General features: G+C 38.7%; 1 protein-coding gene across 37 annotated transcripts in view; it reads left to right on the forward strand.

The window, feature by feature from the left end:
* CACNA1C (calcium voltage-gated channel subunit alpha1 C) overlaps positions 1 to 27,569 on the forward strand; it is a 436,365-nt gene that overhangs the window by 274,596 nt on the left and 134,200 nt on the right. For 20 of the 37 annotated variants that reach the window (XM_035346227.1, XM_035345985.1, XM_035346220.1 and 17 more), the window contains exons 8-9: positions 12,509 to 12,612; positions 19,315 to 19,487. In XM_035346227.1, the coding sequence (XP_035202118.1) occupies positions 12,509 to 12,612; positions 19,315 to 19,487 (277 nt within the window). Of the gene's footprint in view, positions 1 to 12,508; positions 12,613 to 12,983; positions 13,088 to 19,314; positions 19,488 to 27,569 lie in introns of all 37 variants that reach the window. The other 17 variants (XM_035345991.1, XM_035346240.1, XM_035346007.1 and 14 more) reach the window with 2 other exon arrangements.

Here is a 27,569-nt window from a genome sequence, read left to right on the forward strand (position 1 = left end):
AAAGAATTATTGTTAGGCTGCTATCGCTGCTAGAACAGTAATTCAGAAGGGGTGAGTACTCTGAAATCAGTGGGTCACTTTGTTCAACCTCCTATTTTTTCTAGAAGCACTAGTATCAGCCCATGGCTGACTCATTTTAAATGCTTTTCATTCATCTCTCTCCAGTGTTGCCCTCAAGGATGTCACTGTGCTCTGTACACTGAAGGATGAGTTTGATCTTCCACTGGCACAGTTTCAGTTCTCTGCCTTCAGTGAAGTTAGTCTAGAATTAACACTTTGGCAAAAGAGGTCTACACATCCAAGCACAGAAACTGAGGGCTGCAAAGACAGTTGTGATACAGAACACCATGAATCTGCTTGTGTTTTCTATGCAGTGCTTTAGGTTTTATTGGAAACAGTTCATGTAGCTGAAACTGGAGGGGGAACTGACATGAACTGCCCAGGCCACAAACATGGATGGCCTCCTTGATAGCAAAATCCTTCTCAGGCCTGCTTTTCGGAAACTGATTCCCCTCTAGCTTACTTTGTTTCTGGAATGTCAGGGTATCTGGACTGGCAGTGACCACACATGAGTCACTTCTCTATACTACTTTTCCAAAAATGAACTTTAAGGAAGGAAACAGTTATAATTATTCTTTCCTAGCTAACTAGGAACAGAAGCAACCATGAGTAATCAATTATGATACCAATAGTTCTTCCTTAAGTCTCAGTGGAAGACATGGTCTGATTGATTCTAAAGTGCATGGACAAGTGTTCTGTTCTAAACTGAATTGAAATATATTGAAAAAAAGATTTGTTTGTTTTTGTGGTTTTCTGGTTTTGGTCGTTTGGTCGTTTGGTTTTTATTTTGCCTTTTTTTTACCTCTTTTACATATTAAACCTAAAGAGGGTAAAGTGGCAAAGCAGGAGGCTTATTGGAGCTCTGAATTAAATTGCGTTTGATATAAGAAATTCTAGCTGTGTAAATAATGTTTGTAGTAGGAGTTCAGAATCCCTGTATTGCCAAACACTCTGCAGAGGTACATAGTGCCCTCCATTTTAAATAATAATAATAATAATAATAATAATTAAAAGCACAGGTAGTATTATTTCACTATTATTTTTGTTTTCCCACCCTTAGTATAATTGACTACAGGAATTTCCCAGTGATACTTGCACTAACAATTCAATATGCTTAGGTTATGCCAGCAAAATCCACTCTTCAGGTAGTTGACTTGCCATGGTACCCTGTGCCCCTTTGGGACATTACTGGTACTAATAGATCTTGCAACTTGGTGAAATCAAAACTAAGTAACACTGTTGTTTTCTTTGAATCAAGGGAGAGCCTAACTTTCTATTTATCTGTTTTGAAACGATAAGTGTGAAGTCAAATGCCAGCAACCTTTAGCAGTAGAAGGAAGGACAGTAGACTTGTGTGAAGGCCACTTAAAATTATGGATTTAATTAAGACAGTAGTAAACAGACCCATGTCAATATTCCCCCTACCTCTTCTGCAAGCACAAACTACCATACCATAGAAATATGGGATCAGTGAGCATTTTCAAAACAAATAGCTTGCAGTGGAAAAAGTTCAGCTCAATCATTGTGTACCACAGACATTTTGACCTGCTGGTATTTGAATGCAAATTTTAATTCTCTTCCCACTCTCAGACAGAGACCTCATATTTCCCATAATAGCTCAGCCTGTTAAAGAACAGCTGACTGCAAAAAACAATGTGCACCCAGAGCAAAAACAGATGAAATATGAATATAGAAAGTTACCAAAGAATGAAATGATATCGTGGAGTCCAGTGGCTATACAGCGGAGGGTAAAAAATGCAGTGGAAGGATTCACTGTCAGCATTATGGTATCAGTAATCTGGGGCTAGATGATTGAAAATGGTTGCTTTTTTTATGTCTCAGTCTTTATACAGCCTTTCCCAGCTGCAGACAGGGGCATATTCATGGAAATGTGGGGCCATATTTAATGAGTGATGAAAATATAACTCAGTGCTTCTATAAAGAAATAAGCTTGGCATATTCTATCGGTAGGAATACACTTCCTGCATACTATGTGCAACAAAAATAAAATACCATTTGCTTCATATCTTTTATGTTTTCTTCATTGGAGGGCGTTCATATAAAGACAAAATGCCATTCCACTGTGATTGTGTACTTGCAGAGAAGTTCAAGTAGCTATTCTACATGTTTTCAATTTGTCTGCCATCAAGCAGCTGACAGTTAGAAGGTCGTGCTTCAGGATCTCTACTCTAGCCTTGTTCTTGCACAGATTGCCATAGCCTGGTAGGGCCCTTCTGCAGGATTCCTGCTTTTACACTGACCAGTAATTTCAAGCCAGTCATGGTGTACTTTTTTCTGGAGCGTGTGCTCTTGCGACTCTGAAATTGAGCCTGGCACTGTTTTCAATTGTCTTCATAGAGCAGTGTGGGAAGCTTGGTCAGTTCTGGATACTTCAATGTCTTATCAAGAAAATTGGGCAGTATAGCAGTGAATTATAGCTAAACCCAACGTGTTTTTTTTTTCTAAAATGAACCCTGAATTAATGTTCTTCTGGATCAGAGAAGGTGTCCTTCAGTGAGGACATCTAGACCAGATTCAACATAGTCTTTGTTAACAGGATTGAAGAGGCAACCTCTGCAGACTCCATTTTTTCATATGTCTGCTTGCTTCCCCTTCTCTTCTGTACTCATCTTGCATTGTTTCCCTTGATGTTTCTGTTGTCTTTATCAAGGCAGTCCTTTCTCAGTAAATGTCTCCATTTAGCTCCTGTGGTGACTTCTGAACAAATTGCTAATATTTCTGGCTCAGGGCGGAATTTCAGTTTGCTCTTTCTGTCACTACACAACACACAGAACAATTGGGGAACCAAGGTGCGTGTAGGAATCTTGGAACACTACGTATTATTCTTCCCACTGCCCATGTATGACGACTATGGCCTACATTATTTGCTTTTATCTACAGTGACCATATACTAGAAAAACCTGTCCAGAGCATTTTTTTTTCTCTGTTTTATGATCCATATGCACTTGTCTTCACCCAGCTCTGTCTTGCTTGTGTCCTGAAGACACTCTGAAAAAGGATTCTAGCTGTCTATTTGCACATACAAAATCTGTAAAATTCCATAATTGAGGTTAGACAATAAGAAGAGGATTATAAGTGCTTGGAGATGACAGCTGAGCCTAAAACTTGCCTTCCCGTTAAGAACTTCAAAATAAGACAAATGTGATTGTCAAAACAAATAATTTTTAACACGAGCAACTGATAAAGTTCTGCTCCTTCCTTTGAATTCCATCAGACTGAGCCTGGGGTGAACACTCCAGTCTCTTCTTTGCATCCATCTGTTAGTGTCAGCAACAAAATACAGAGTATTTCAGAAGGGTTGTAAGGAGCACCTGTGGCTTACAGTCCTTTTAAGACCATTAGAATGTCAATGCTTATAAAGAAATTCTACCCAGAATAAGAGCAAAGGCATCTGGATTCCTTTGCTTATATTTTATGCTATTCATAAGAAATTTTATTCTATTGTTTCCAAGCCCATAAAAGTAAGTCTAGTTCCTTTTTTTTTCCTTCCTTTTTAATATATATTTTTGTTTATTTGGGGAGGTTGTAATTTTTTCACCCCCTTCTCTCTCCTTTACCTTGAGTCAGCTCTGAGACCTTCAGTTCCCACTCGTTATCACCTGTCTTTAAGATTCAGGAAGGTTTAAAGTATTCCAAGTTGACAAGATAAATGATAATACTTCTCATGATAGAATGTCTAGACTGAAATGCTTAAATCTTTTTGCTTGAACCAATGATTTTGTAATTTCTTAGTCATTGTGTACACAAAACTTCTAATTTTATGGACCTTTTTTTTCCCTAGGAATTTCAGAAAATGAGCTCTTTATCATATATTTCTCCCAGTCCTGTGCCTCATCCCATTCAAGCAAAGCACTTATGCATATCAGTTCAGTTCTGCTGGTAACAATAATATTGACCATTGGCTTTAATGGAATTACTCATATGCTGTAAATTATGCACATACATGAGTACTGGATTAAAAACCAACCAAGAGAAGACAACTAATTAGATTTCAAATATTGAAGGATCTGTGAGGTGGAATCTTCATCCTTAGGGTAATAATGCAGTAAGTCTAAATCCATCTTCAAAGACATATGATGGGTAATAAATATGCACCTTTTCTTGCTCCTTCTGTGAATGGTGAAGTCAGACAGACACAAACTGTATATAGACTTACTTGAGGTGTAAGTAGAGACCAACCAGGGATTTCTCAGGCAAAAAAAAATGTGCTTTTAAAATGTCATTATTATAAATTGTCATTATTTAAAATGTCAATAATAAGGCTGTGTATGAGCCTTACAATACTCAGGTTCCAAGCACATCAGCAGAATCAGAATCTGTAAGATTTCAGTGCTATATAATCAATCCCACAGTTTGTCCCACAAGTTAGAAGTGCTTATGGAACTTCACATATATAGAAAGCCAATTTTCGTACTGTCTTTCTTTATAATCCCTCATTCAAATCTTACTTGGGTTTCTTTTTAGCATTAATAGTTTTGTGAAAAAGTTAGGAATTGTGAATAACAATGAGTAATTTCCTTGTTAAAAGTAATGCTAGATGAGTGTGATTTATAATAAGTTGCAAAATGCATAAGTAATATATTTAGCACATTACATGGAAGAAGAAGTTTAATATACACAGGACTGGGCAACCTGACCTAGTGGGTAGCATCCCTGCCCATGGCAGGGGGTTTGGAACTATGTGATCTTCAAGCTCCCTTCCAATCCAAGCTGTTCTGTGATTCTATGACTGTTTAGAGGTCAAAGAAGAATACACTGTGCAGGATTTGTTACCAGATCTAACCAGCAATGCTAAGTTCCTGCAAATGCAGAGTTTGGTTTGTTTGCATCACAGTCTGAATAGTCAAAGACCAATTAACTAGAAGAACATGCTCAGAAGAGCATAACCACTAAAGACAGTTGTCAGATGCCTTAGATCTCTAAGGGGACATTGAGAGAAAGGAATGAATCAGATCTTTCACATCACAAGTCCTCAGAGTTCTCTGCCTACTAGCAAGAGCTCTTAAAGTAAGGAGAACAATGATGTCAGAGCCAAGGTTTTCCTTGAATCAGCTTTGCAGTTGAAAAGTTAACCAGAAGAGAAGGATTTACTGAACAAATTGTTTCTTTTTTGTTTGCTGAACAGCCTCAAAAATCATGTTATCACCACTTACAGTTGTTAGTTGGATGTTATTAGGAGCTGCTAGCAATACCCATTTGCTCATTTGGGATGAGTATTTTTTTCCGCAGATATTTCTGCAGATATGATATCTCTAGAATGAGGAAAGGTATCAAAAAGAATCTTTCAAAGTTTTGCTTCTTCACTGTATTGATTTATCTGGACACTTTCTAGCAAATCACCCTGCCTTAATTACTTCTGAAGGGTTGCATCAATTTTATCAGACCATTTTAGTTCACTGACTGGATGAATGTAAAGCATTTTAGTCAGTCAATGTCAAGTTTTTCGTTGTTGTTTGTTTGTTTGTTGTTGTTGTTGTTGTTGTTGTTTTAAAAAAAAGTAAACCTTTATTCTGAAGCAGTATGAAAGCATAATGGAAGAAGAAATAAAAGAGTAAGAGTACTTTGCTTTATGGGCCACATAACCTTTGCCTGAGACCTAGGGTTTACTGACTACCTATAATGTAGATTTTTCTTGAAGATGCTCAACACAGCTGTAGCTGTGAAGGGTGAGGTTCCATCTCTGGTTTGTTTTAATTGCTTTTGTGCTTGATTCTGACTAAAGAAGTTTGGAGGAAACATTTTTCCCTCACAGTGCAAGGAAATGCATTATCCAATAAAAAAGTTTCTAATGCTGTTTGAGCAGAGTTTAAAGTTGTAGTTCCATAAACATATGAGAATAAATTGCGTTTACCTAAATATTTATGGGAAGAGAAGGAAAGAGGGAGTGGAAAAGGGGAAAAAACGTTTTAATACAAAGTTTTTCATTTTGTAATTGATCAGTGATAAATAACTAGGTCTCGTGTTAGTATGTATATACATGGTCCTTTATGTATCACCTGTTAGTAGGGTACCATTTGATCTATGATCTAAGCTGAGGAAACAACTTCTACACATCCTTAAAATTCTGAAGGTGCTTAAGTACTTTCCTCAAAACAGAGGGTTTTAAAAATGAAGGCTTCAAGCAGGAAACTATGTTCAGAGACAATTAATTGTTGCCTGTGCCTCCTCTTCTTTCTGCTGACTCCTTCTACACATATTCTCCAATTTTATTTCCCTGTATGATTACAAGCAAGATTTAGTTTCAGCTAGAAATCTTGCTATTGGCCATAACCATTGCGTATGTCTAGATAATATCCTGAGGCAGTGAATTCCTCAGATTGGATTTGGCCTGCAAAAAAATAGCATTTCTACTCAAAATTTCCAAATTTATTGCCCTTTAATTTTATTGAGTACTCTGCTCTTCTTGGTTAATATCACTCTGTGAAAGGTTATACACTTCATTATAGAATACTTGAAGCACTTCACTTGTATATAAAAAAAAGGCTATCATAACATTCTATAGTCATTAAAAATCAATTAGCAATTTATTCATGAAATAGAAGGCTAACCCTGGTGTCCCAGCTAACTTGCTAAGCCATTGCTCTCCAGTATTTTGCACTGAACAAGATAGACTTCAGATTTTTTCTTCAACTGTCCATTTAGTATGAGTGGCTTGCTGCTTTCCAGTGACAGCTGCCCTGCTATGATGGATTAAACTGCTGTAACCTGAGCTTGTCAGTTGTTTATGAAAGACATTTGGCACAAAGTGTCAGGGTGTGGGTATGTGAATTGCAAAGTCAGCAGAATTTAGTGAATTGTGTCTTCCCCTCCTATTATCTGGATGAAAGATGTCCACTGTGTGCTTGGTGATGCTGAACCATTATATTAATAGAAAATATGTGTCTAACATTATCTTTGAACTATGATGCTAGTGTAATGAATGAGAGACTTGAAAAATGTGCCAGGCTATTGTCCCTGGGAAAAAATATATATATATATATATAATAAAAAATAATAATAAAAAAAAAATCTCTAAACAACCAGAGCACCCATGTCTCGTGTAGCTCCAATAATATGTCTTCACCTAGTTCTGAAGAACCACAAGATATAGGCATAAAAGTGTATTTATAGAGATAAATCAACTAAATCAACTTTTCATGCCTTGGCCCATACTGAAACTGCTGGTTGTAATTGTGGTTAACAAGCAACAGAATTAAACATCCTGGTGCTATTGCTAGGCTATTATCTGTGTCATTGAGAAAAAAAAGCCTTCAACTGAAGGTTGCAATGCTAAGGTCATAGCAATTAAGGATGCTTAGAAAAGAAGAGGTCTCCCACAATACACAATGTTCATCAGACTTCCTCAGATAGGCTGAAATGTCCTCTCTTCATCTTGATGTTGAGCAATTTCTTTGACTTGCAAGGAAAAAAAAATTTTCAGAATCCAATTCCTTTGGTTTGTGTGTAGTGAAGTTGTTTGTGTTTGGTGAAATTGTTTCTAGTGAAATTATTTGCTTTGTCCAGAGAGGAAAAATTGACTCCAAGTTTGTTTATAGCAAGGGATATGTGTTGCAACCAATGCAATGGGACTCATGGGTTTTGTCAGAAAGATAGTTTAGCAAAACACACCAAAACAAAGACCAGGTCATATGGCAATGGTTATCCACCATGTGTGTAGTAGGTATCCAACATATGACAGGCTACTTCTCAAGCTCTGACAAAAGAATAAATTGTGTATGTCTATCTCAACTTGGTTCACAGTACTTAAAGCTGCTATAGTTCCTCCTATAGGAACAAGCATTGCTTCTTACAATTATTTATTGACTGGACTCAAGGCAAAAGAATGGCACAGATCCAGAAATGCTTGAAGAGAATGCCAGGTGTGTTTCTTTAATCACAGTATTTCCAAGCATAACAAGCAGGGCTCTAATTATGTAGCCCTGCTCAAAAGATAATGCTCTAAAGATCTCCTTAATTCTGATTACATAACTTGTCAGAAAACAGGACACAGTCTTGTCTGCCGGGGAATGCAAATCTCTGTCCTCTTATTGTAGGCGTCTAGGATAACCAGGCAGTAACTCCATTCATTAAGCCTGAGAAGTGGCACAGAGTGTTACTGACCGTAATGGTCCCTACTGTCACCGCAAAACAGAGAAATTAACCAAAACCATGTTGATGTTAGAGGGAAGACTTAGCAGCCCTTCAAAGAAAAATCCCATTCTGTTCCTTTCAGCCCAAGTGAGTAGGTAAACCACAGTATGAGCAGGCATCTACAAAGTGCAGTAATTTGGTCCTAGTCCCAGTCCCATCCACGTGAGCCCAGAGCAAAGTTAGAGCATTGCTGTATGAGAGGCTAAGCTGGATTCACCAGAGGCCATTTGGTCACTAAGGAGTCTCTTGAGCAAACTTCTTCCTAGAGGGGACAGAGGTTCAGCCTAATTCGGCTTCAGTGATCCTGAGTCTGCACCTGAATACTGAGATGAGATGGTGACATTTTGTTGTACAGTACCCAGGGAGGCAAGGCAGTATCTCACTTTGTAGATTGGAAGGCTAAAGCATAGTGAGCCAAAATTATGTCCCACAGTGCTAGAGAAGGTATGTAGCAAATCAAGAGAAGGAATCTAAAACCCTAATCTCTGAGGTGCCCCTAGGAGGAGACACATCAGCAGCATTTAGAATTGTACCAACTTTCTCACTGTTAACAGTAGTGAGATGTAAGCGTGGAGAAGTGAGATATAAAAGGTCAGGCAGTTTGACTCAGAAAGCAGAATTATATCTATAAATGACCATCTGTAGATCTATACCAATGCTATGCTTCCAGCTGACCCAGCAATTGTCCCACACATACTTAAATTGACACCAAGTTGGATCACCTTGACTGCCATATTGACTGGAATATTGTCATTGAAATCTACACTGGCTGATAGTCTTTGTTCAGACCTGTAAATGATCTTCCTTTTCTGTTGAGATTCATATAGTTAATAATAAACACCCCAGGGAGAAATAAACAGAGGAAAAGTGCACTCAGCAACCAGGGAGCTAAACTGGCTATCAGCAGTTGTACTGTCTATCCTAGTGATGTAACTTATAAGAGATCCCTTTTGTGTTCCCTGTAGGCAACACTACAAAAAATATTCTATAGACCTGATTTTCTACACTCAGTAATGTGTAAATGGTAAATCTCCTGATTGTCATGACCCTGTGCAGCTTCTCTATTTCAGTAGCATAATTAGGAAAAATCATCTGTACCACCTAAGTTATGTTTGCAGAGAAAGCCTCCAGCTGCAGTCAACAGGACACGTGTATGCATGCAAGTGTGATTAATAGCTCCTTATCTGCAGAATAATGACATTTCCAGGAAGCATTTTCAATAAAAGACAGATGCAAGGTTTTTAATAACAGTATGGGAGCATTGTTCAGTTGTGGGTAGTCTATCCTGGACTTCTAGGATACTTCCATTTTAGAGGAAGCATTTCCAGATATTTGGAAGGATAAAATCTTAGCCAATAATTTAACGTTTCTTAAATGTTGATATGTTACTGTTACTGTTTTGAGTAAGTGTTATTTCTTTTTTCCCTAAACCTCTGCCAAGCAGCCTACATCTCTGCATTTCTCTTGAAAATATTTTTCAAATAGTAAACTCACAGTGTGCTGTCACCATACCAAAGCTTTTTGTTTGTGTTTTTACATAGTTTACCAAATACCTAATGTTACATCAACATATAACATACATTCCTAGCACCTGTGGGTCAGTTTCACAATATTTGGAATGATCTCACCTTCTGCTAAAGAAAACAAGATGTGACAGTATCCTACATATGGAGTCCAGCAAGAAAGAGAGAGAGTAAATACTCAGCTATCTGCCAAGTACTTATGGTTTCTCCGCTCTTGAGAAGATACCACTGTCTCTGCTTCTCAGCTTACCCATTACATATATGGCTGAGCAGTAAAAAGGAGGTGAAAAATGGACCTCACAAATGTTCAGTCTGAGAAGTCCCAAATGCTCTGCTATACCAGGAAGCATGTCTATTTTTCAGGACCAAGTTGTGCTGATACTAGCTCATATAATCATTACGCAATTGTGCAGGCACTGGGACTAGCCAGAGTACACTGTATTCTAGTTATATACCTTACCAGACCACAGAGGAAGCTTCTTGTCATCTGGAAATTTCTTCATGCCAGAGCAGTACAAAGTTCTCTACCAGAAATATTGGCATTTGTTATTTAAGATTCACTCATACCATGACTTCTAAAGGTTCTACTTTTCCAGCTGACTTTCCCAGATGAAGAAAAATACTGCCAATAGATAAGTGCCACATAGCTGACACTTTTTATCACCATCCATCATAATTAAAAGGAAGTCAAGTCATCATTGTGCCTGCATAAATTCTTATGGCAGTTTCTCAGTCATTCTTAATCATTGTTTGTGTGGAATTTTTTATATAGATAGTTACATTCTTTGTAGAAGAGAGAGGATGTTAAATCCAATTTCTAATTCCGGCTTAGGTAGTTATGCTTTTCTGCCTGATTTATCTGCTGTGACTGTGGGTGAATATTTGCTTCCATCTTGTATCACAGTGTTTTGTTTTCTTTAATGCATTGCTGAGTTTCACAGCAGAGGTGTCTGTGGGATGGTCATGTCATGTGGGATGCAATGTGTCTTGCAAACATAAAGAATAATTAGTGATATTCCCATAATAACTGAGCAATTCTACAATAGTATTCAAAGGGAAACTGGGTAATATACTTAGGGAGTGTTAGAGAAACTCCTGGATTTCTGAAGAGAGGTGCTTCAGGTACTCTGTTCTGACTACAAAATCCATCAGTCCTCTGAGGGATCTGCTGATGAACTGTTTTCACAGTGGTAGATTTTGAACTTCCTTTTTAATGAGTCTCCTTCAGTTAAGTTGCAGATGAAAGAGCCTGGAGATAGAATCCTGTATTGGCCCATTGACTCTGGACTGTTGCCAGACATGGACTTTAGTGACTGTACTTTGAAAGTAAAATGGATGATGTACTTCCATCCACAAAGAACTGATTATATTAGTGTTACTCTCCTGCCTCGTCTTGCTGAAGGTCTGAAATTCCTTTCCTGAGTTGTTATGAATCTTGAGTCAGATCGCCTCCCCTAAAGTGTGTCTCAGTGCCCATGTATGGAAGAATATCTCTTCTGTGGTCACAACAAATGCTTAGGTTGCAAAGGAGAGAGCATTTTCCTAGAAGGAGAGAACAACATATGATAAAATTTTACAAGTGTGGAAAACAAAGGAACCTAAGTTGCTTTATGCCTTTTAGGTGCTTTCAAGTCTGCAGTTTAAGTTCATAAATCATTTTAGTGCTCCTGAATGTGTTAACCACCATCTGTTTCTTTAATGATGCTGTGTCTGGCTCAGGAGATAAGTGTTTATGAAAAGTAATGAAGAAGGGGTTTTGGTATTTTGATACCATCATGAAAATGAGATATTGAGGTATCCAGCAACTTTCCAAAATTTTGAACTACAGAGGACACTTCAAGATAAAATGGTGTTTATATGCTACATGCTTTTAGAATATGTAAAATATGTGCTAGTGTTGCTGTACACATAATACAGGTTACGGTGCTAAAATAATAGTCTGCCGACTTCATTTGCAGATGTTTGTAGTAGTGTTAAAGACAGATCTATGTTCATGCCATTCAGTTTACAGTCTCAAATTCTTTGAGTATTCACTTGTGTAGGAGTCACATTTTGAAAGAGAGATTCATCCTTCAAGGAGAGAAAGGAAGTTTGTGAGAAAGCTTTAGAAAACACTTGACCAGATCAGGACACAGTCACACAATCATTCAGGTTGGAAAAGACCTCTAAGATCATCTAGTCCAACCTTCAGATTGTCTAGTCCAACCTTTAAGTCCTGAAAGGACTTTTCTCAAAAGCATACAGGTACTGCCCTGACTGTGGAAAACTAAAGATTAATAGAGCATTGCCAGGGAAAGGTATGTCCACAGTTACCACACACTTTTCTCTAAACTGTGCGTACCTGTGCTGCAAATAGGAAATAAATATAATCTGACAACACACTGAGGCAACGCTTAGCAAAACCTAGCAACTTTTTCACAAGGAGAAAGCATATGCGCAGAGATTAGAACAGAATTTAGAAGTCATTGGATGGACCCTTGTGGTGCTGTGGGTAAACTCCAGAAAGTGATAGGCTGCAACTTTGAGCATTCAAAGAAGTGTCAGTACAGCACATAGTTGTATTCTCACTCTGTATTAATCACTGCCTGTAAAGAAACAGCTAGAGGAAAAAAGCAATCAAAGCAGAGGTCACACCAGAAAGAACATACAAAAACACTTGTTATGATTATGTGTAAACCAACCACAGGCTCTGTTTACAAACCTTTCCATCTGTTCCTTTGCCTAATCATTTCTGCTTTCCCTCTCTGTCTTCTAACTTTCCTTCGTCTTTCCAGATGCAGGACGCTATGGGCTATGAGTTACCATGGGTGTATTTTGTCAGTCTGGTCATCTTTGGATCCTTTTTCGTTCTAAATCTGGTTCTTGGTGTGTTGAGCGGGTAAGCTGACAGTTTTGGTGTCCTTTTTCCAATGCTACAGGGCAAGACTCCATAATAAGGGTTCTTCCCTGTCACCAGGATTCTTTTGGAGGGATTAAAAACCTGAATCCAAGGAAGCTTTCACATCAGCTCTCAAAAATCTTGGCCTAATATTCAAACTTGGCAAATAACAATGCAGGTAACAGAAGAGGTGTGCTGACAAACAAACTTAACGTTAGTACATCCAAAATTGCTAATGTCAACCTTCCATAAATTTCCAGAAAAATGATTATTGAAAATTTTATTGCTGGTGACTTGGGATCTCTTTGGCTGGAGCCTTGCAATGCTCAGAAACTGAGCTTGTCTCACTAATTATCATTCCACTCTTCCAGGTCAATGATGCCATAGGAAGGGACTGGCCCTGGATCTATTTTGTTACACTAATCATCATAGGGTCATTTTTTGTACTTAACTTGGTTCTCGGTGTACTTAGCGGGTAAGCAGTACCAGGAAAATGTTTTATTATTGTTTATTTTTTTAAAGTTGTATTTCTATTCCTACTCTGTTGTTACCAAAACAACGGGCAATGGTGGGTTGATCTCAGGAATCTTTATTGAAGACCTGGGCTATTGCTGTGCAAATAGCAAAACACGGCATTCCTAATGGCATTGAAAGATTCTTTTGATTAAATCAAAGGAAGAAAAAAAGAAAAAAAAGAAAAAAAAAAGAAAAAAAAAAAAAGAAGAAAAAAAAAAAAAGGACAACTATGCCTGTAACATTCCTCTACCTAAAACCTCTACCTGTTCTCTGTGGGAAGAGGACAATACTATGTTCCACTGTTGAACTGCCTGTGGGTGAAGCATACCATACACCACTGAAGGGGATTACAGTAAAATCTCTAGAAGAGTCATTGGGACTGAAGGAGGAATGAAAGCATGAGACAAATCCCTTCACAGTTGCGGGATGAGATTCCTGCCAAATTATGTCTTCTCACATGAGAAATTTTCACATTGCTTAATATCTCCAAAGCACAGCCTAATGGGAGACTATTTTCCCTGGAGAGAGTCTTGGACACGTTTCTTCTTCAATAAGCACATCTTCTCTGTTGTGCGGATTACAAGCCTAAAATTACGCAGGGAGGAAAGATCACTTCTCTCTGACCTTTCCTAAGGATGAACAGAGAAGCAGGATAATTTCTTCTAGTGTTTAGAAACATCCCAAAGTCATCCAGACATCTAGCTGTATTTCAGTTCTGTGTATAACCCTCACAGCGAAGCATCATTTTGGTAGATTTGATTAAAAACAATTGATATTGTTCCCTGTAGTTAAAAACTTACTGTCCCTGGGGAGCCAGATAATTAGAGGAATCAAGCCAGCCAACATTCCTCACACAATTATTATTTTTTACAGATCTCCTAGAATTAGGCTTCTAATTCCGTATTTGGGCACGACTGCGTGCCTATAGCCATTCCATGTAGATGGATAAATATGCTGTGAGGGCTTTTATACATCCTCTTTTTCTTTGTTTCTAACATCGTGCCTCTCTCAATGAGCTCTAAATGAATTTGGTCAGAGTCTGTACTTGTTGCCTGAGTGGGCAACTCTTAAATCTACTGTCTTTTGATCGTAAGAGGGGGAATATCATCTCTGAGCTGGAGGGAAGCCTTGATGCTTCACAGAAATTGTGTCCTCAGTGTTTGTGCCAACAACATAGGAAAAGGCAGTAATAGGACTAGAGAAGAAGATCCTCCGTTGATCATCCTGCGAAGAGAAAGATAATAGCAGATCTACAGAAGGTGTTGCTATTGTCTTCATTACTTCATTAAAGGAGACCTGCAGCTAAGAAAGCTGCTGCAAAGAGAAGAGTTTCCAAGCATTAAATAGAGAGGGAGAAAATCCCCAGTAATGAAGTGTCAGGCAATAGTCTGTGTTCGGATTTCTGGAGAGTGGGTACAATTTTAAAATGTAAGCTCCTCATTTCTCCATGCGGATGCTCAGATCAGCAGGTAAGGATGTCAGCAGTAGAGGAGGAGGATGACCAGCTCACAGTGGGTAAGCAGTCTGTTGTATCAGAAATGCACTCAAGGACCGTGTAAGACGGTGGTTGAAGATTCTATAATACCTGATTTGACAAAAGAGTGCCTGCGAGCCCAGCCTTGAGGAGAGTATATTGTTGAAGCATTGCTGATTCAATTTACTGACACTTGGATTTGTGTCAGTACATAGCGGAAATTTGCATTTCCTCTCTTGTTTTTTAACCTAAGAAAGTGTTTCGAGGCCTAGATACTCTGTCTCCTGAGATACTGCAGCTAGAGCACCACAGCTAGTGGTAAGAGATGGAAACCGTCTGTAGGGAGAACTGAAATCAAAGATGAAGTTCACCTTGCTTAAGCTGTGAGTCACTATTTCTGGGTGAGTTCACACTATTATGACAGCTGCACTGTTTCTGCAGTTTTTATCCCAACTGGAGAAAAGTAAAAAGAAACAAGAATTTGCTTCCATGAAAAAAAAAAAAAAAATAATAGAAATGATGGCAGAAATGTTCTAAATTTTCTTTGGGCTAAATAAGCAGTTCTTAAACAATTAACTTTCTAAAGCAATTCTAAATTCTGCTGAGTTGCAAAGTGTCTTCGCTTCGCAGATTCAGCTTTTTTTTTTTTTTTTTTTTTATATATATAAACTTGCTATTAGTCTGTTTTGTGTAGATGATCCACCTGTCTGTTCTATGTAGTACACAAAGCAATATTCCTGGGCATCTTTGTAGATCCATTCTGGGCATCTCTGATTTCTCCCCATTTATTTCAGGAACGTCAACAAGCATGTTGTGTATGTAGACTTCGTCAACGGCAGATTAGCTTAGTTTTTTTAATCATTTCTGAATACGTAAGTGTAATTAATTCTACTCACAAAGACACTTTGATTGCACCTGCAAAAGCAAATGCTGAGTTCGGCTTTGCCTAAAGATCTCATTTGTAATTTGTTTTTCCTCAGGTATTTCACCCATTCACGGTTCTTCTGGTGAATTTTCTAGTCACATGTTAAGCTAAATAGTATGACAGAGTATTAGTGTGTAGAGCTATAATCCTTTTCCTTTTTTGACTGAGCACACTATAAAATCAATGTATTCCAAAGCAAAAACCTAGTCAGCAGATCACACAGTGGACCTTCTCAAGTCTAGGCAAAAGGAGTCCACGTCACTGCTGTACATAGTGAAGCCACTGTTAGAGGTCTTCTGAGACCAGGATGTTCAGATCTGTTACCTGTTTCAGTTAATTAGTGAGGGGAAAAATGGCAGTGTGTGTTTAACTTTGAGACCTGTATGTTGAAGCATATAGATTCAGATTTTTTTTTTTGCCAAATAGTGATCCAAATTCCAGAATATAGGCCAAACAAGCAATTTCCTAGGGCAAATGGAGGGCCAGAGAACAGCCATTTCTTCTGATAAGAGAGGATCCTGGAAACCCAGTTGGCTGCTTCTGATGCTGTTACTGCCAAGGAAGAGATCAGAGTGAATAGGAAGCTGTCTGTGGTTGTAGCTCCTCCTGAGGACAGCAGAAGTAGTTTTCCTGATATTTCAGGGCTCTTCTTTAGCCTTCTGCCCCCTGTTCCAATCCTTTCCATTCTTTGCTGTACGTGTCAGGGTGGATGAGGTTTGAAGCCTCATGCTGCACTAAGCAAGAGCTTTGAACTGCTATAATTCTGCCATTTTCCTCATTTTCCAACACTCCTGAGAATGTAAGAATTCTTACTGAGGTCAGATATAGACATGAATTATATATATTTCACCACCAGGATTCATATTTCCTTTGGCAGATGTCTTACAGTTTCCTGGGGAAGTGAAGGAAAGTGAAGCAAACTGAGTTAGGGTAAAAACAATGAGATTCGCCAACTCATGAACAGATGTTGTCTTGTTCACTGAAAAGAGACAGATTGCTTGGTAGTTCTGCAAGCCTCTGTTGACCTTATCCTCACATGATATTGCAATTTTTTTTTTGAGAAGGCCACCTCCAGACTCAAAATGGCACTTCTATCAGAAAGCTTATTTGGTCCTTGGCCTCCCTGCTGAAACTGCAAACAATGAACATTTACTGCCAACTGTGATGGTGGCAGAGGTAATGTGCACACCTGCCTGCAGTAGGAACTGGACTGAGGTCACCAACTCATTTCACATGGGATAGTAAATGACATGAATAGTAACTCTTGACTGTGAACTACATTTGCCTGCATACAGGCTGGCATTCCACATGGGAAGTGGTTGGAATTGTATTAGCAATTTCCTGAGCCACCTGTTCTCAATATTTTAATGCTTGTAGAGCATAGAAATTAAGATAATTTAAATAAATTGTCTTCTTTGGAGAGTCATCCAAGATTTGGAAACCCATACACTGCACAAAGAGACAGGGGAATGCATATCATTTAGACTGGGGGATCACCGTATTTTCAGCTGTGCCATGAAAAAGCCAGGTAACAAGTTAACTTCTCTGCAGACAGTCAGCAAAATGACATGCTGCTAAAAGCTCGTTTCAGTTTAGTCAGCTCTTCTTCCAGCCTGAGTCACATTTGAGAGGGACATTATATGGGGCTGACAAGACCCAAGCAGACATGCAGCTTAGATGCATCTAATATAAATGATCCAGTTCAGTGCACAGTAGAAATTCCATTTTCTGTTAGCTGGATCATTTTGTTTTCCACACTTTGGTTTCAAAAACTGACCCTTGCAAGTTATAGCAATGCAAATACATAGTTCTCACTTGGAGTTGAGAACCTTCCCTTTTAAAAATGGACCTATTTGTTGAAGATTCTAAAATACCAATTTACAAGCCAACTATTGAAATACTAGGATTTGATTTTTCAAACAGCCTTAATAGTGCATAGCTTCATTCAGTGATTTTTCTGGAGTTCATTCATTAATTTGGATAAGGTGCTATGTAAAACCCAGAGGAAAGATGTTATTGAAGCTATAAACAAAAGCAATTGGAATTGATTGTTTTTTTAAAATCTTTTGTACAGTTTTTATTGTTGCTGGTGGTGTCATTCTTGCCATATTTGCAGTAGCTCTTTCTCTGCCTTGTGGCTATTTGGTCCCAGGGTTGACTGTGATCTAACTTCAGGCCTGAAAACCAGTGATTCATTATTTGCACCTTCATTGTCACTGTCCCATGGGACAGCCTGAAACCTCAGGAATGTGACGGGGTGAGGATTGCACATGCATCCTTTGTCACATAGTTTGGCTTGAAATGAAGATATCTTCCTACTTTCATTCTGCTGCTGTGCTGGTGTCATGCACAGGTCGTAATATTAAAAGCCTGATCAGAAGACTGAAATCAATGGAAATCTTTCAGCAGGTTTTGACCAGACAGAAGTAGTTCAGTGTTGGAAACTCATCTCTGCCTCAGTTGCTCGAGAGCACTTCATGTGGCACTCATTGATATTTTGATTATGATTTTCATACTCCTGATATTATCCCACCAAAGTCAGTGGAAGGCCTCCCATTTGTTTTTGGAGGAGCAAAACAAGGACTAATATTAGGTGATTTTTTTTGGTTTGTTTGTTTTAATTCCACTCATTGCTGACAATCATCAGCGAGGCTAATGGATGTTGCATTTGAGAGAACGACTTTTCCTCTCGTATCTAGACACAGTGTGCCATGTTATCTGCTGTGTGCACTTTGTGTAGTGATCTGCTTCAACAGATATAAGGCTTAAGTACTCTTAGTCCAGTGTTTTTCACAATCATTAAGCTTACTTTTAAAAATACAAGCATTAAAACTTGATTTAGAACCACAGGAGAGTTGTTAAATGGAGGTAGATTGGCATTTCTAGAAAAAAAATAGTGCAGGATAGATGTCTGACAGATAGGAAGAAACAGCATCACAGTCAAAAAGAAGGCAAAGCAGATACCCTGGATCATAACTAAGCAACATTAAATTATTTTTCCTATGCCTGTATTTTCCTATGCCTTTTAAGCCTGTATTCCCAATAGTGGTTTTTCACCACACAATCAAACACCCACCCTGTTTCACTTTCTGGCAGAATTTATTATTGCTCATGTTTGTCTACCCAACTGGAGATTTGAAAAATAAGTTTCATGTCAGATAACAGGCCTGAATACTGAAAGCCTGCAATAAAACACTGAGGTCTAAATTTTCAAATATACTGTTCAGTACTATGGGTGAAATTGCCCATAATTATCTGTGTACAGAATTGTGAGTATCATTGCTTACACTTACAATTAGTATAACTTAGTTGTGATTATACCTACAATCTTAAAGACAGATTGAGACCTGGCTAAAACTTAGAGCCACCATCTCACTCTCCAGATGTCAGATTATTGTCAAACAGTTCATCATTGTCTTGAATTAACCACTATAGATATTTATGGATAGCTTTTGGAGAATATCAAGTGGTAAAGAATGTTAGAAAGTGTGTGGTATTGTACATAAACATTATATATGAGTTTTATTTTAATTATCAATCAAATGTTGAGAATGAAAGGATTAAAAAGGTAATTATGTTCTCCTAAGCACTGGTAAAAATGTGGACACTCCAGCTGTTTTACAAGTGCAAGGATACTCCTTTCATGTGTCTGTCCTGACAGAACAGAGAAAGCTGGGTGTACTACAGAGGATATGGAGACTTTCTGGTGGAAATCAGTCTAACCCATTGTTTTTCAATCTCTTCCTCTCCCTCCACCCACGCCCCATTCCTCCCTCCCTCTTGCTAGGGAGTTTTCCAAAGAAAGAGAGAAGGCTAAGGCTCGTGGTGATTTCCAGAAGTTACGGGAAAAGCAACAGCTGGAGGAGGATTTGAAGGGATACTTAGACTGGATAACTCAGGCTGAAGACATTGACCCAGAAAATGAAGATGAAGGCATGGATGAGGAGAAGCCTCGAAACAGTAAGCAATTTTCTTCTGTCTGCCTTTCTCTGCTTTTAGCAAGGGAGCCTGTGCCCACCTTCACTAGTGCTGGGATTGCCTATAGGGCAGAACAGGTTCTTTCTGAGACTCTCACTATATACATGATCCAGGTTTAATGCTTTTTGGAAGCTGTGGGAGGGAGAAATATGTGTAAAATAATGGATATTATTCTGCAGATCCTCAGTTTCTTTTCTGTAATAGTGACATTAGAACCTGATATTAAACAGAAAAAAAAAAGATCAATACTTGCTGTTAGAAGTTCGCTACTGGGATAAGTTTTAAAATATACATCTGTCTCCTATTCATTTATTTAATTGTAGTTCAGTGTTACAGGCTATTGACACATGGTTAATTACTTTGAAAGCAAAGGTTTCTAGGCAAAGCAATGCTACAGTATGGGAGAAGGGCCAAGTCAACCCTGTTGTACATTAAGTGTGCCATCTGTAACTCCATTGAAATCAGCAGAATTACATTTGCTTTTGCCAGGCTGGAATTAAGCTTTCAGACGTTTCTTGTAAGAGAAGTACCTCTTTTTCTTCTGTTCTGGAGTTGAGAAGATATTTATGCAAAGTGAGAATTCACTCTCTCTTCTTATTATATATCCAGAAGAATGATGGGTTTGAAGAAAGAAAAGATTCCCTGTGTTTCATTACCTTCATTGAATCATCTCACTCCACCTCATCTTTTACCAGTACAGGCTCTGTATCACTTCAAAAACACCTAGTAGTTATCATTACAGGTCATGTATTTGGAAAATGTCAGAGTTGGAACCTTTAGACAGTTATGTAGTTAATGGACACAAACACTACTCAACTTTCATTGCTGAAATGTGCATTATCCCAGTTTGATTTTGGAAGAGAAGACATGAAGCATTTCCCTAGAGATCACCCTTCCTACCAAATAAGCAAAATCCATGGGGTGACCTGATCAGAACCATATATTCCAGCAACAGGAAGACCGGACACTGGAAAGTTATGCCTGCAGAAAAAAAAGTAAGATTTCTATCAGATGCTCATGGCATTTTGGGGAAGTAAGCACTACTCCATGTAGCTGCCAGAACATTTAAGTTGTTTCAGAAAAAAAAGGAAAGAAAGAAAGAAAGAAAGAAAGAAAGAAAGAAAGAAAGAAAGAAAGAAAAGAAAAGAAAAGAAAAGAAAAGAAAAGAAAAGAAAAGAAAAGAAAAGAAAAGAAAAGAAAAGAAAAGAAAAGAAAAGAAAAACACTTGTGGGGTCATGAATATCAAGTCATACCCCTGATACCTACGTATTTAGATTTGAGGGAGTCACTGGGGGGACTTGCTCAGACCTCCCCAGATCAGGTTACTTTTCTTTTTATGTTGGTTTCATGAAGTGCTTATAGCTTACTTTCACAATTTAACCTCAGCAATCACTCAGAAATTAATTTATTATTAATAGACAAAATTTGCTGCTGTGTGGCATACAATAAATGGAAGATCATGTCTGGTGATCCCATTTCCTTTCTTTATAGACAGAATTTCCTATTATGAAAAAAACACCACTGTAATGGACTCTGGTATCCTTATATGACATCTGAGCGGGGAGGCCAACTGTCATACCACTCCACTGAAGTCACCAGGTGGCTTTCCCTTGACTTCAGCAGGAAGTTCCTCCTAGACACATGCCTTTTAAAGAAAAGTGTAGCCACACTGGTGAGATAGTATGATGAGAACTTGCCATAGCTACTTGATAATTTGAACTTTTTCCTTTTTAATTAACATAGAATCACAGAATCACAGAATTTCTAGGTTGGAAGAGACCTCAAGATCATCGAGTCCAACCTCTAACCTAACACTAACAGTCCCCACTAAACCATATCCCTAAGCTCTACATCTAAATATGAAAATAATGCTGCTTTGGTGAAAGCGTTTTGGAATAGTTCAGATGTAGATTCATTGTGTTCATTGCAATGGGGTGGGATCAGTCCAAATTTGAGCTAACAAGCCCTGTTTCTGACTGGTGATACTAAGAACTGAAAGATAACACATCTTTAGCTTACAGTGCTTCTTCTTAAGATTAATAAAGTGAATTTTGTAAGACAGAGTTTATAAAATCAGTAACATTGCATCTGACAAGTTCTCAAGAGCTTCTCCCAGTTGGCTATTAATGGCAAACTAACTTTCTACCCATTTCTTCTCCAAACTGTTTATGAATGCAGAGTCTTCAGTGCTGTTCGTTCCAAGAGCCAGGTCTAAGGACAGTGGTTGTTAACCAGTCCCAACCACACAACATATCTATCTCTCTGACGTTGTGGGACGCTTAATCAGTTTTTGTTACATGACAGACCAGGCTTAGGAACAGATGTCTGCAGTGCCTAGTGGCATACAGCAGAATCACACCTCTGTTGAGGGGAATTGCTCAGGATGTGAAGAAAGGTTGTGGACTGATGTTGGCCACATACAAGGGACAAAAGTCATGCTAACAAAAGTCTCTGAACAAGAGAATAACAGAGATCAAGCAAACAGGTCACTCTCTGAAGTTTATTTGCCTATTCCTCTAAAAGGAATTGTTTGTTTGTTTGTTTGTTTGTTTTTGGTTTGGTTTTGGTTTTCCTTTTAGAACAGGCTGTTGATAGCAATAATCTGGTGTGTGGCTTTGGGCTCTACAATGTAAAAGGATGTTAAAGTCCTTGAAATGGTCCAGAGGAGAGCACCAAAGGTGGTGAAGGGCTGGAAGGCATGTCCTGTGAGGACGCTAGGCTGTCCTGTCTGGAGAAGAGAGGCCAGGAGACGACCTCGCTGCTGGGAAAGTGGCTTCACCAGGAGCGGGGTCAAATGCTGTGACAGGCTTCCTGCAGGGGTGGTTGATGCCCCAAGCCCCTCAATGTTCAAGAGGCATTTGGATAATGCCCTCAATAATATGCTGTAATTTCTGGTTAGCCCTGAAGTGGTCAGGCAGGTGGACTTGATAATCTCTGTAGGCCCCTTCCAACTGAACTATTCTATATTGTTCCATACTCTCCAGTGCTGTACCTTGACCTCCTTCCTGCCAAAGGCTTTTTTAACTATGGAAGTAAAGGATCTTTGTGCTTCCTTCCTCTGATGGGGAAGCAAATAGCCTCTAGACACAGATGGTAAAGAGCAACACCCCCTTTCCCACCCCCAGGACCAGCCCCCCAGCCAACAAATATACCTGGATCTACGCCCCCACCCATCAGAGTTGAGGAGTTTGCATTCTGGCCTTTTGTATTTTATAAACCACATTGGTTTTTCTTCCCTAGTAGGCTGTTGTATTTACTTTTGCCAAATTATGGGTACCATATTGTTTAAGCTCTGTTGTATTTCTTGACAAAGCAAAATAGTTTACAGACATCCTCTCCTAAGATGTCATGCTCACTTCATTTGTTGACATGCTTATCTGTCATGTATACCACAGAGGAAGAAACTCACTGTATATTTACCAAATCTACCTTTGTGGTTTCACATCTTACATGTCCTATTGTATACAAACATACCTAACGCAGAACCATCTCAGCCCACCCTGATGCTGGAGACCAGTATCTACCTGGGATACACTGGTGGAGAGCAGCACTGAAAAGGCCAGTCTGCTCTCCTGAAGCTTAATTGCATTCAAGCTTTGCTGCTCTTGGGGGTTGATGGATCTGCTAGCAAATATGGTGAAGGAGCACTGTGTAACAAATCAAATAGAAATAGAGGTCTTTTCCTTAATGGCTTCTGTTTATGATAACACCATAGAAAAGTGCCATAAGTGATAAGGTATTGTGTTTATTTGTGTGTGTGTGTTTTCTACTGTGTTGAATGTTCTGGCATTCATGCCAGCCGTCAATCACCAGTAGGGGTTAGACTGCAGGATTGGTATTAATTCTCTTCCAACTACCATCTACAGAACATGCTCCAACTATAAGGGACAGATGGCACAGCATTTCAGACATGGCTGTAAATGACCTCAGGAATCTATCTGGCTTGATTGCCCTCAGCCCATCCGAATCACACCTACTAACCATGCTAACCTTCTCGCTTTTGCATTGCTGAAGCTCCAATGTCTTCCTTGTCTTCTTGTGTTTAGCTCTTGCTGAAGGAGCTTAGATGCCTCACATACAGCTTCAGTGTAGTTCTCTCTCGAGTTCTCTTCAAAGCTCACTGCCTTCTCTTTCTGGTACAATGTCCTGAGGTCCACAGGAGGGTGCTTCTGCCCCTTTTCAACACACTTTGTTCAGTGATGAATTAATTAACAGCGTTGACTTTTAAGGTATCAGCCCTGAACATTTCAAATAACATTTCACTGAAGTACATAGGGCAGTTTGGTACTCCTGAAGTGGTGGTTTTTTAGTTCAACATACTTGAAACGTTTACTTCAGTTATATCACACTGATGCTCAGCAGATCTGGGTTCCAGCCAGTGAATTACACCATTACTTTAAAGAAGTCATGTTAGTTTTCACTTCCTCAATTTCCCCTTGGAAGCTGTATGCAGGTTTTGTTTGTTTGTTTGTTTGTTTTGTTTGTTTGTTTGTTTTTAATAAATAATATTGTAAGAGTTCAGCATTTTAATATATACTTATTAAACTAGAGTCTCAGCTAATGTAAACCTGCAACTCTGAGATTCAGCAGTTTACACCATCTGGGCTCTGGCCCAGGTAGGCTACCTAAACTGAATCATCCCAGACACAGAGAACATATGTTTCCAGTCTCTTCTCTGCCCTTGGCTGCAGAGGCAGGTTTCACTGTTTTCTTTCTCTGTAAAGACGACTGTCTGCCTGTCAGCATGGCAACTGCCTCCTGTAAGATAGAGAACATGAGGCAGAAGGGAAAAGAATTGTACTTGCATCCCCTTTGGTTTGACTGCCTGTGCCAGTCTTTTGGGCATCATCAGTTGTATATTGTATATTCCACTGCTTTCCTGAAGTGGTCAAACCTTGCCCCAAGTCTCTTTGGGTGTTTACAGCCCTTAATGGAATGGTCAACAAGCCCAAGTACTACAGCAGCAAGAGTCCTGGTGGAAGAAAGGATGAGAAAGGAAGATAAATGTAGCCAGGTTTGGACAATCTGTGCAGCCTTTAGCTGATGCTCTCCTTAGCAGCAGTCTTAGCGTTCTTCTGAGGCAGTTTAATACCAGTCACCTCTGGCATTCATTGAGGAGCATTCACAGTTCAGTCTGAATTAATCCTCTGTGTTTTGGGAAGTGCATGTTTAAGGCAGTTTTTCCTTGTTGTTTGAAAACATGATTTTTCCATTTTGGAAGATATGAGGTGGGAAATGTCAAAAGGCATCTAGGGGTTGTTTGTGTTGGTGGTTTTCTTCTATGCTCTTTCCCTGATGGGCCTTCTGCAAGGGAAGAAAACATTAATTTGACAGAGGAGAGAAACACATGTCATGGCACAAAGCAGATACTGAATTTCAAAATTACATGATAGTGAAGAGAATCACCCCTTCTGTTGTCACAGTAACTGGGAATTTGCCCTATTTTATTCTTCCTAAGAGTGGTCTGGAATGCATCTGTGTTGTTGTGGGCAGAAATGGGAAACCTCAATCCAACCCAGATTTTCCTCCTATTGAAGTTAGTTGGCAAAATTCCCATTGACTGCATCAGGGTCAGTAAAAAGCTGTGAATGGGCAGGGAGAAATAATTTGATGTTTCTGACTGCTCAGATTTTGCACTCCCTTTGTTTTCCTGTGCTTCAGTCCTATTTGGTGCTGCTGCCTGCAATGTGAGCATGTCCACATTAACATCAAGAGAGCCTCTAGTAGTAACAGAGCTCACTGCCTGGCCTCGGGTCTGATAACAAGCCATTCTGTGATTCAAGACAACTCATTCTTCTAGTTAAGTCATATCCAAGGTGGCACTGCACATTTAAGGGCTGATTTGCAAGTAGCTTACCCTACAAAAATTCAAAGTCTAATCATACTCCAGGGCTCTATTTCAATGGGACTGATGGCTGTAGATAATCAGGTTTTCATGGAACACAGCAGTAAAAACAGTGCAAGGCGGTATGTTGCCTATCAAAACATATAGCAATACTTGAGAGAGTATATTAAATAATGAAAGGTATAGGGGAGGGAGGCTTGACTGCACATTCAGATTTATGCCTCAGCTAAAGTGGAAATAGAAAATGTACAATGGAAGGAAAAAAAAAAAAAGTACAGAAATACAGACAGGTTCTGAAATATGTAAAAAGTAGTCTGTTAAAAAGAAATAATATCAGTTTTCATTTTCAGAGCAGTTATTGCAATGTCTTGGTGACCTTTGGAAATATTTGTTAACATCTGAGTTCACTGCCTCTAAGGAGTCAGCTGCGGCCTAATTTTTAGGTGGACCACAGATTTTGTCTTACACCTACAATCACTATTTCTTGTGAACAGCATTATGTTGTCATGACTAGGCAGTATTTAATCTCAGACTTCTGAGAGTCTTCCCTCAGTGAAAATGATTTTGAAACAGGGAGGAAGTTTTCAGCTGCAAAGGAAAACCTTTAGAAAAAAAGAAAAAAAAAAGGAGCTTATGGACCGTTAGAACATTTGGAGAATCTGTGTGTTTCACAGAAAGACTTTGTGCTTCTGAACTTTGGGCCAGAAATACAGAGAACAGGAGAGCTGGTGGATGAAACAGGAAAAAAAAAAAAAAAAAAAAAAAAAAAAAAAGAAAGAAGAGAAACCCTAGAAATAGCAGCCTTAATAATTTCAGCTCAAACAGGGTTTTAGGTGTTTTTTTTTTGTTTTGTTTTTTGTTTTTTCAGGTTTTTTTTAGGGTTTTTGGGTACGAGTGACAGCAGCTCCCAGCTGTGTGCTGTGCCCAAGAGCCCCAATAGTAGTTTGACTCTAATACATAACAGGGATAAAAGTATGAATGTATGAACACCTTTCTCTAAAAGTTTGGGCTTTTTAGGATTTATCTATCCAATTCCTGTTGACTTCCTTTCACAAAGTCAACTTTTAAACTATAAGAAGACTCTACTGATTTCAGTGAGGCTATGTACTAAATAAGTCCCATTGACTTTAGTGAAAGTTCTCACTAAATCCTATGCAACCCTTTGGAAAATATTGTGGTTTGAAGCTGTTGGCCAAGGGGAGTTTTGTCTACAGATCTAATCAGGATACCAAGATAAAAGAACACCAAGTTGTTCAAATTTCACATTCAGTAATTTCATATGTCAGCTTGCTCCGTGGGTTTTGAATCTTGTGCTTAGTGTACTGACAAGGAAATGGCTTATTACTTTCAGCCTGAAAAATAGCATGGAATTGTGGGATAATGTCTGAGGCAGAAAGCACATAACAGGATTTTCAGAGACCTGGTTACAGGGTAAAATTTCAGGGTGGCCTAAAAAATTCTTAGTCTGTTTTCTATGATGAAATTTAATGGAGAATTGCACAGTTAGGGAATTAACATGGGAGATTCAGGGCAGAAAATGAGAGGGAGTATATTTACAAGATATCTATTTTAAATTCAGTCTTGATCATTGTTGCCTTTTAAACTCATGTCTTCTTACTCTACAAGCAAAAAGGCAGTGTGCTGAGTTAATTTTTATGTCTTGTTTAACAAGAACACACTTGAAACACTTGAAGTTGTCTGTTGACAGTAATTCAGTTTACCCTGATTTATTCTAGTTTCACCTACAGAATTTTTCCTTGTGTATTTCACATACACATGGAAGGACATGGGCAACCACTTCTTAACAGGCATGTACAGCTTGATATTTTAGAGGATTTTCTCCTATTGACAAAAAGTAGTTAGAAAAAACACAGGGTGCTTACTTGGGATTTAAGATCATCTTAGCAAAAGCTGTAAGAGGCACAGGTGAAAGAGAAACCTTTATCAGTTTAGTTCCTCCTAAACCAGTTGGTGATTTGAGTTGTGTCATACAACCTGGTTGCATTTTGCTTTCCATGCATAAATGCAAGGAAATAAAAGTCAGTGTTGTAAAATGATTTATTATCTGTCAAAACCTCATCTAAAGAGGCAGAAAGTACAGTGTCATCTTGTTTTATCATTGTCCACTGATGTGGAAAATAATCATCTGGTAACTAGGAAAAGATTAGCTGAAGTGCCAGCAATTGTGGGTATTTCACAAGGGCACCTGATAAGTGTTT

This window comes from Oxyura jamaicensis, chromosome 1 (genome assembly GCF_011077185.1).
Source record: "Oxyura jamaicensis isolate SHBP4307 breed ruddy duck chromosome 1, BPBGC_Ojam_1.0, whole genome shotgun sequence".
Lineage (NCBI taxonomy): Eukaryota > Metazoa > Chordata > Aves > Anseriformes > Anatidae > Oxyura > Oxyura jamaicensis.